At 31.4% G+C, this 10178-nt stretch overlaps 1 protein-coding gene and 1 long non-coding RNA gene across 4 annotated transcripts in view; one reads left to right on the forward strand and one right to left on the reverse strand.

Moving 5' to 3' along the window:
* LOC104905890 (DNA-directed RNA polymerase III subunit 2) overlaps positions 1-983 on the reverse strand; it is a 38874-nt gene extending 37891 nt beyond the window's left edge. The window contains exons 1-4 of one of the 3 annotated variants that reach the window (XR_007275086.2): positions 801-983; positions 613-688; positions 340-461; positions 50-142 (exon numbers count right to left, since the gene is read on the reverse strand). Coding sequence is in view for 1 of the 3 variants with exons in the window: in XM_010694544.4 (XP_010692846.1) it covers positions 50-142; positions 340-461; positions 613-688; positions 801-847 (338 nt within the window). In the remaining 2 variants the exon portion in view is untranslated. Of the gene's footprint in view, positions 1-39; positions 143-339; positions 462-612; positions 689-800 lie in introns of those variants that run through there. The other 2 variants (XM_010694544.4, XM_057392451.1) reach the window with 2 other exon arrangements.
* Positions 984-3023: 2040 nt separating this feature from the next.
* Positions 3024-4433, forward strand: LOC109134745 (uncharacterized). Its single transcript, XR_007268458.2, has 3 exons — positions 3024-3100; positions 3192-3255; positions 3763-4433. It is a non-coding gene; the product is annotated as an uncharacterized LOC109134745 (long non-coding RNA).
* Positions 4434-10178: the final 5745 nt, after the last annotated feature.

A 10178-nucleotide genomic window follows, 5' to 3' on the forward strand; every position in this document is an offset into this window, starting at 1 on the left:
TAAGGATGAACATATAAACCAATAAGATTGAAAGGGTACAATAACAAACGTCATATTTGATAGTCTGCACGAATGAGGTTTGATCTTCTCTGCCACACCGTCCAACACAACAGATGGTTCACCAACTTTTACATCTTTAAACCTGGAAAAATGATTAAACCATAGTCTAAGAAACAACACAAGAACCATAAAGAAAAACCCAGAAACATATACTTAAAAGAATCAAGACTTGGTCCGTTCCAAAAACAATGTTCCAAATTCCAATTCAAAATGTTACACTATACTTAATATGTAAAACTACTACGTTTAATAAGAAATACAAGCAGTTGGGATAGGTACTTGAGGTAGATTTCGCGATCAACAGATGATCGAATTTCGCTGTTAACTCGCACAATCTTCTTAATCCCGGTATTCATAAAGTAGTTGTAAGAATCCAGATGTTCCTTCACTAACCCTCTCATCTACACAATACCCAAATACCATTTATTCAGTATACTTCAGAAAACAGACATAAAAAGTAAAAACGACAATAAACCAATAAAACCTATAAATTATTTTTCATTCTCATCAATAAAATGTCTAAAAAAAACGACCAAAATACAAAATATTTACCTTCAGAAACTCAGGAATGAGTTGAAATTTATCAACAGTTGATTTTATAGGGGCTGACAGAAATTCCTTGTCCAGGCTGAATTACACAATACCCATCGTAAAAATAAAAAAAATAAAAAAAAGCTTCACCGAAAAAACTAAAAAAAAGGAAGAAAATCAACTGTTGAGAGGAGGGAAAGATAATTTACTTGTGTGTTTGATGAGAGTTGGAGAGAGAATCTCGAGTGAACCCCATGATTGAATCCCAACCTTTTGAATCAAAGCTCTGAAACCTGTGTTTGCAAATAAGTAAATTTCTTGGGGATTTTCTGGTTCTAGTCGACTGCAAAAACCTCTGTTAAACCTCTCCTTTATGACTCAACTAGTTTTGAAGGCTAGGGTTATTGTTTATTTTATTTTATAAAATGAGATTTTTCAATAAAATTTATATATACTTCCTCCGTTCCGTTTTAAATGAAACGTTTGTTTTTTCACGTAACCCAATGCGCTTCTTTAGTCATTAATATCTTTAGTTGTGTAAACGTAAAAAATATAAAAAAGTTATAATTTGATAGTATACATCGAGACGAATCTAACAAGATCCCACTTGACTATGTTTTTCTTTATATAATAGCGATAGATTGGAGTTAAAATTGATTGGTGAATAGTGTCATTTCATCCAATGTTTCATTTAAAACAGAACGGAGGAAGTATATATATACATATATATATATATATATATATATATATATATACGTATATATATATATATATTATATATATGTATATATATATATAATACATATATATAATATATATATATATATATATATATATACATATACATATATATATACATATACATATATATATATACATATACATATATATATACATATATATATACATATACATATATATATATATATACATATACATATACATATATACATATACATATACATATACATATACATATATATATATACATATACATATATATATATACATATACATATATATATATACATATACATATATATATATATGAATAGGATCTTGTGAAAATCATCCTTAAGCTGAAAACTGAAAACGGAGGATCTATACCGTTAAAAATCGCATGCGTTTAAAAGAAAATATTGAAGGGCTATGATTTAACCACGAGGCTTGCTCCAGAACTTTCTTTTCTCAAGCGCGGTTACTCCTCCTCTATTAAACACTACTTTATCTCTCTCTCTCTCCTCCCTGTTAAACGCAACTTTCTGACCATCGTTCAATCAATTCTTCGCAGCTACTCCACTCACTTTCAAATCGATATCCGTTTCTCCTACGATTCGAAATTTTGGTAAGATCGATTGCTTTTTTTTTGTTAATATTAATTTCAAAGTTCAATTACTCATTCTTAAACTTGCGAATTGCCAATTTTAGCTTAATTTTTCTCTAGTTGTTTGAAAAATTGTATGTGTTCATATTTATTTGTGTTTTAATTGGATAATTTCAGTTGAATCTTTGTAATCTTTCGCTATACGTTATTTTTTTGATGTGGAGACTATGTTTTAGGTTTAATTTATCGTCATTTACAAGTTTTGATTCTTCTAATCTGTGTTAATCTCTAATTCGAAATCATGTGAAGCTTTTTCTAGCTCTAAAAGAGATGATTGCGTAGGTTTATATGAATTTTGTAGGATTTACTAATTTTGTTGAACTTTTTCGTTAAATATTTTTCTAACAAGCTACAATTATAGATGCTTTTGAATTTGACCATAAGTTGTTAAATCTACTGTTGTATGTTGTTGAATTTGATTTTCGCAGATTTGAGTTTTGTTAGATTATCTTTTTTTCGTGCAAATATGTGATGCTCAGGGAGGACTAATTTTTGAGGAAAGGAAAGTTGATTGTGCAACAACTAACACACTTCTCATCTGAAGATAATGCATGACTAATGAGATTCGAAACAGCTTTTTCTGTCACATGAGCGAAAGGATAATTTATGATATACTTAGTATTTAGGGGAGAAAAAGAACATTGAATAAAAGAGCTTGCTGACATATTTGAGTAGGCTTTCTGTTGTTTCAACTACGAGTTGAGAGAATGTCAACTTCTTTATAGAATTTACATGACTTTTTATAAGAACAAGGAGATGACATGCTGCCATGTTTATTCTCATGTAGGTGTAGATTATTGATTATGAGTTAGCTAAGATGTACATGGATCTGCAAACTCATAAGCACATACCTTACAGGTAATAATGGAATGGTCTATCCTCTTCTATTGTACATGTGTTCTTTGTTTGAATTTTGTTTATTTAGTTGCTTTCTTAGTCCCATCCATTCAAATCAATGTCTTTTGAGGGCTCTTGTGTGTTTACCTTCCTCCCCTTTTAGGTTGTTCTTTGTCCCCAGTTTCATGACTAAATGATTACCTATGTTGTTTCAGGGGTAACAAAAGCCTGACTGGTACCGTTGTACAGCTGCACGCTATGCAAGTGTCAATACTCATCTTGGAATTGGTTAGTAGCTGATGTATAAATTTTGTGCCACTGAGTCATGGCTCACTTTGTCAGCTTGCACAGAATCTGATTTTGTCCGATTGTTTTGCAGAACAAAGTAGACGGGATGATCTTGAATCTCTTGGTTATGTTCTCATATATTTCCTTAGAGAAAGGTATTGCTTCGTTTTTGTTTTTATATTGTCTCTTATTTGTCATCTGCTAGGACCTTTTGTTTGCTATCTTTATTCTTTTTAAGATGTTCTTATGTGTTTTATTTGTGTTAGACTTCCTTGGCAAGTGCTAAAAGCAAATACCAAAAAGCAGAAATATGATAAAATCAATGAAAAGAAGATGTTGACTCCCATAGAGGTACTATGGCATCATTTCTCAACCTTATATTTCATGTTTAATAGTATATCATTTGTATCTTGAGGTCGTAATCCTCAAAAATACCGAGCATATACCTTCAAGTGTTCTCATAAGTGTATATATATTTTAAAAAAATTCATTTTCTTCACACTTTGCATTGCTATATCTGGAAACTAGAAAGATTATCATACTAACTAGGATATGTGTTCTACAGGTTCTTTGCAAATCATATCCGTCAGAGTTTGTATCATATTTCCACTACTATAGATCATTACGCTTTAAAGATAAGCCTGATTATGCTTATCTTTCAGGAACCTATTTATTCGAGAAGGTAAATGTCAATCGAACCAATGATGAATGGTTGGCATGTGAAGAGAAGGTTTGTAGGGCAGTTGGTCTGTTTATACCTGTTTCGTAAACCCCAGCCGATGCAGCTCAGGTAAGCAACTCCATCAACATGATTTGTTCATAATTCATCTTTTATTCAGGACCGCCTTATTTTCTTAATATTGATAACGAATTTGGACTTGCTCTTTGCATATTGCTTGCAGAGTATGTCATATGGACTTTCCAAGAAATTTGATGTATTCGGTTTCTTGTCGTCATCAAATCTGCCGTTCTTGCTGGGAAGGTCAAATAAATTTTTATTAGAAATTTGCCTTACTTGGATGTTGAGGTGAGAGCCAAGAAGAGGGTTGTTGCTACAACTGCTCCTGAGGAGGATAAGGTGAATCAAGAGAATGCAAAAAGGAAAGAAGATGCTTGATTTGGAGAAGGAAAGTGGAAAGTGATAAAAGTACAGAGGATCATGAATAAAAAGAGTTTACCTTTATGAGCTTACAAGTTGCCCCTTTTTCCTTTGTAATTTACCTTTATGAGCTTTTAAATTACCCATATTTCCTTATTAGTTTACCTTTGTATTTAAATTACTAGTTAAGTTTGAATGAGCAGTAGTTGCTCATATTGTCTAATTAGTTAATCTTATCAGTCTATAATATATAGGTAACTTTTAGCTTCATATGGGTGACTAATAATTGTTGATGGGTAACTATTTACAGATTTTCTATTTAGTGAACCTTAGTTTACCTTATGAGCTTATAAGTTACCTATATTTCCTTAATAGTTTACCTTTTTATTTAAATTACTAGTTAAGTTTGAATAATTAGTAGTTGTTTAATTATACTATCTACTTAGTTATCCTTATCAGTGTATAATATATGGGTAACTTTTAGCTTCATATGGGTGACTAATAATTATTAATGAATAACTATTTAAAGAAATCTCTATTTACTAGACCTAAATAGTGTTATCTATCTTAACATTAACTTTTCATCTCAATTTTTGTGCTAACGTAAGACTACTTTGTGAGATCAATCTCATAATTTGGAACATAGACCTTCTAATACTAATTTTTGAGATAGCAATGCACCTAGTAACTAAAATTTTTGGGTAACTTTTTAGCTTAATATGGGTAACTAATATTACATAATGGGAAACTTTACCAATGATGTTTTGACCTAGTGTTAAGATTGAGATGCTGTGAATGATAGGTCACATGTTCTAATCCACATCCCCTTCTTTGTACTTTGTACTGCCTTCGTGGTTCCAATGGATAAAAAGAAACTTGTATGTTTTAGAGAAATGAGAGTAATTCAATATGAACTACTTCTTGATATCGTATAAATGATTGAAACTTGCACATTTGGATGCTACAAAAAGAATATTATCAATTTTACAAATGAGCTTCTTTTGATCAATATGATGGTATGAGCTTTGCACTTGATTTCCTTGAAGAACACTTGTTGTGAAATATAATATGCATCCATGAAATTATGAACACCGCATATTCAAGTCATCCAGCCTCTCCAAAAGTGTCCACCCGGATACCGATATTTTATCCTTTTTCAAGTCATTCAGCTTTCATACTAGGCATATTCAAGAATCGATCCCCAGAAGCCTCAGAGAAGGTATCGTCATCATCAACGGAAGTGTGTTGTTGCTGCATAATTTCCTTGTTGCTCTCAAGACATACTGCCCAAGAAAAATGATCTTCTAGATGGTGTACTAGTCTGAAGTCTCATACCCATTGATACTGTAATACTTGGCAAGCATGATACAACAGTAGCGATGGTCACAACCTAACCAAACACACGCAAAATGAGCCATTGTGCTGACAAATTGATCAAAATTATAATCAAAAGAACAACAAGCATAAAAATGGGGTTTTACTTCAATTGTGTAATTTTCCGACACCTATTCTATTTCTGCTGACAAATTTTCATAGTATCGTACTTAATCTTTCAGCTCTACTTTTTAATCTTAATTATTTTAGCATAGCTAGAATAATTTTCCGACACCTATTCAATTGTTTTTTTTAATTGCTTATCCATCTTGTGCAAAGCTCAATCCTACCAAAGAGGAGAAAACCATTGCGAGAGAAACCTCTAATGCATAGTACTGGAAGGCTTTGGTAGTGTAGATTAAAGCTCTCCATACAAACAACTTCCAATGATATTATCAAGGATTACCCACATATACTTTGTTGGTCTAACTATCAAAGTTGGAAATACATCATCTTACTAATGCACCAAACCATCAGACACGAAACAATTTAGCCATCTAAACATGTGTACTAGTAGTACTCCTTAAGAACATGAGCTCACGTCTTGTTATTTCAATGAAAGGTTCATGCATATACCCTGATATTTGATTGACTAAAACTTGTTAGATATAACACGAGAGGTCATGACCTGAACTCTGCATATTTCAGAAAAAATGGAACTAACGGATAGCCATTCCTTACTAACCATGTTACCCATCTATTACTAATAGTGGCAATGAGGCAAACAATCTGTTCTACAAAAACACAAAGCTCAGAATACACTTAGTTACACATTAATTGTTGTTAGTTACTGATATTAAGCTGAAAGTTACCTAAAAGTAAAATTTCCCAAATTAGGTACATTATACTAACTAGATCGTTCATAATCAAAATTTTCCCAAAAGTAAGTTGTCGTCGGTATGTTTTCCTAGCACGTCTGCACGACGGTAATTGGCTACCTAGAATCAGTGAACATGTATTCCTATACTATTTCTCCCCAAATTTTAGTTTTTTTCTTTATTATACATGTATTATATGACTAATCTAGATAACTGATACCTATGATTTGTCACTTGTAGTATATATTACTAGAAAAGGCTAAAGCTTGGTTTGTTTTTACTTGTTTATATAGCAATTCGATCATAAGAAACAAGGAAAATATAGCAATTACCTTCAAATTCGCCTTAATCTGAATCTGCGGAAACAATCTTGAACAAACTTGAAGCACTCGAATTAAATCACGAGCAGTTGAAAAAATAAAGATTAGGATATCAGAATTTGAAGCTGGAAAAAATTAATTAGCATCGTTTGAAGCATGATTTCATAGTTACAGATCAAACTTCATGGATTTGGAAACAAAGTTTTTGGTATTATGGAGAGAGAAAGAGAGGTGCATACGAAGTTAGATACGCGTTATAGAGTTTAGATGATGTTATTATGGATGTGTGAAATTTAACGGCTGAGATTAGAATGAGATTTTTAACGGTTGAGATTAGAAGTTTTCAGTTTTCAGCCTAATAGCTGTTTTTAGCGGATCTCATCACCTCTATATATATATATATATATATATATATATATATGTATAAGAAACTTTTTGATAATATAGAGCGCGTCACATGGGATTGTCATCTCATCAATTTTATTCTTCCTTTCTACAAAAACTAGTTTTAGGACCCGTGCATAATGCACGGGAGTATTAATTGCTTTATAACATAACTAAGGAACAATCAAAAAATAACACTAATGCAAATAACGCAACATCATAAAATCATCATATATGAGTTATCAAACCATTAATTACATATATAACCTTTTATGTTTGCAAACACTTCCGTGTAAACTACATTTGTTGTACTTGTACGCACTCCGTGTTCTTTATCAAAAGGAAGGATCTTCATACCTTTTTTGCTCGTAACTCTGGAAACATAAACTTAAAATAGGCTATGGCTAAAAACAGATCATGAGAGATACAGGCCTACATGAGACAAAGATTGTCCTTGACTTTTATTTATAGTCATAGCAAAACAAACAATTAAATGAAATTGACGTCTTTGAAATCTGATAGGAAACTTGGTGGAGTCCGACGGCGTCAAAGTCATTTTTGGGATAAAAACTTTTGCTCTCACATTACTTCTGAAAATAACAGTAGCTTAATAACACGATTACCTAAATGTACAAAATATTTTTTGTAAATTCGGACCGACGTAAAATGCACGGGAGTATTTATTGTTTTATTATATATTTGAAGGAAGTCACATAATAACAATGACACAAATTACAAAAAATCATAAAATCATAATGTAAGAGTGGTGAGGAACACAAATTAGAAACATAAATATCTAAATCAATTTATATGTTTGCAAACACTTCCTTGTAAACATTTGTTGTACTTGTATCCACACCGTGTTCTTTATCAAACGGAAGGATCTTGAGACCTTTTTTGCTCGTAACTCTAAAAAAGGCAACATAAATTGTCCGTGGCTGAAAACAGGTCTCGGGAGATACAGGCTTACATGAGACAGAGATTGTCCTTAACTTTTATTTATAGTCATAGCAAGATAAATCATGAAAGGAAACTGTCGTTTCTAAAATCTAATAGTAAATTTGGTGGAGTCAAACGAGGTCAGTGTCATTCTTGGGATAAATATTTTTTTTTTGACATTACATTGCTTCTGAAAATAACAGTAGCTTTCGGATCCGTGCATGATGCACGGGAATTATTTTGTTCAATGAGTATAATATTTTTGGCTTTTACATTATCTTTCTTTATCTTTATCACATGAAACCTCTCTAGTTCTCTTATCGCTCCTTCTCTCCTTATTCTCGTGCCCCCATGTTTCATTTATTTTCTAACGATGTACATATTCATTAATAACTTTTATCTTTATGGTGTAATGAACTTTGTGAATAACTTTTTTAATTTCTTTTAACATTTAGATTAGGTTTTTGTTAGATAATTCAGCAATTTAATTTGTTGCTAAATGTATTTTCTCGTTAAACTGATCACACATGTTATTTTTCTAAATCATACCCAATTCCAACGCAACAATGGTAAGAATTACTCCGTTTATCTCTAAACGTTATCTTCACTGCTCACACCCATCATCTAATCCCCTGAATTTCCTCATCTATCAAAAAAGAAAAAACATCCAACAAATTCTTGATCTGAATTATTGTTCCTTGAATCTATATATAAAATAACAATTTTGGACAGTTTAGGCAAACCAAATAACCTTCTCTATCTTATTAGATGTTAGTGAATTTCGAAGTGCAATACCCTAACTTTCATGAAATTTTTCTTTATTTTATTTGGTATTCGAGATAGCAATGGAAATCAAGGTGATTCGAGAGAAGGACGAAAACAATAGAGACCAAGTTTGAAAAGATTTCTCATTTTCTTGCTTGTCAATTCTTCATTTAGAGCACCAAAGATTTATAGGATTCAATTCACTTTGCCCTGTATTTTGTGTTACCCAGGTTATTACTTCTGTAAAAATATCATTATACTTCGTTTTACTCAATTGTTTTTCTTACTATTTTTTTTTGGCATTTGTTCATTTTTGCATCTGTTTTTTTCAATCAAATTTCGACAATTAACCAAATCCTTAAAATATAAACATACATGCTATTTGTCACCTGTATTTATATGGTGTTTTTTTTTCCCTCCCTACTCTACTTCTTCCTCCATAACCACTACCACCTAGCCACCATTATCACCACCCCCGTTAGCACCCCCACCATACTCTTACAACCACCACCCACACCCCACCCTACCCAACCCTTGCAGCCCCTACCCAACCAACCCCCGCACCTTAAAAAATGAGCAAACTTTTACTTTATATGTTATTGCAATACTGTACATCATATCATCTAAAACTATCAACATCAATATCAACCAATTTTTTGAACATTATACAATGTTCTACATACAATAGAAACTAAATAAAAAGGTAAATAGATGTATTGAGAGTCAAAATTTCAATTATAAATAAATTTGTCTAGATAATAACATGTATTTAACATTCATAAGTGAATCCTTGTATGAATTGCATTTGACATTGCCAATGATTGATAGAGGTAAATATCTACCGACTATGTATCAGCTTCACCTTTTGATGTGTAAAATTTGTCATTAATATACCTTTTTCTGTAGAAATTTGAATTCTCATATATACATACAAACTAATAAAGTGAGAAGCTGAAAAACTGAAACTGAAAAGGCGGGGAGAGAAACTGAAAAGTGAGATAGAGAAACTAAAAAATGGGTTAAAATATTAAAAAGTGGATGGCATGGATGGAAAAAGAGAAAGTATCTGGGACATGTTACCAAGAATAGAAAATGCAACAATGTTAGATTAAAAAGAAACATATGAAAAAGGAAAGTGTATAGAATAAAAATAAGGAAAAATTCACATGAATAATCCGAACTATAAGCGATCTTCCAATAATAATCCCAACTATGGATTATTATAGTATAATCTAAACTAATTGCAACTCTTCCAATTTTGATCCCACTTGACCGGCAACCTGTTAATCAAGTTAATCAAATGATTAAACTTAAGTTTTTTTATTATTATATTTAACAATTTAATTTAGTAAAAATTAAAAAATCAGAAATTAAAAAAT

This window comes from Beta vulgaris, chromosome 1, assembly GCF_026745355.1.
Source record: "Beta vulgaris subsp. vulgaris cultivar EL10 chromosome 1, EL10.2, whole genome shotgun sequence".
NCBI classification, from domain to species: Eukaryota; Viridiplantae; Streptophyta; class Magnoliopsida; order Caryophyllales; family Amaranthaceae; genus Beta; species Beta vulgaris.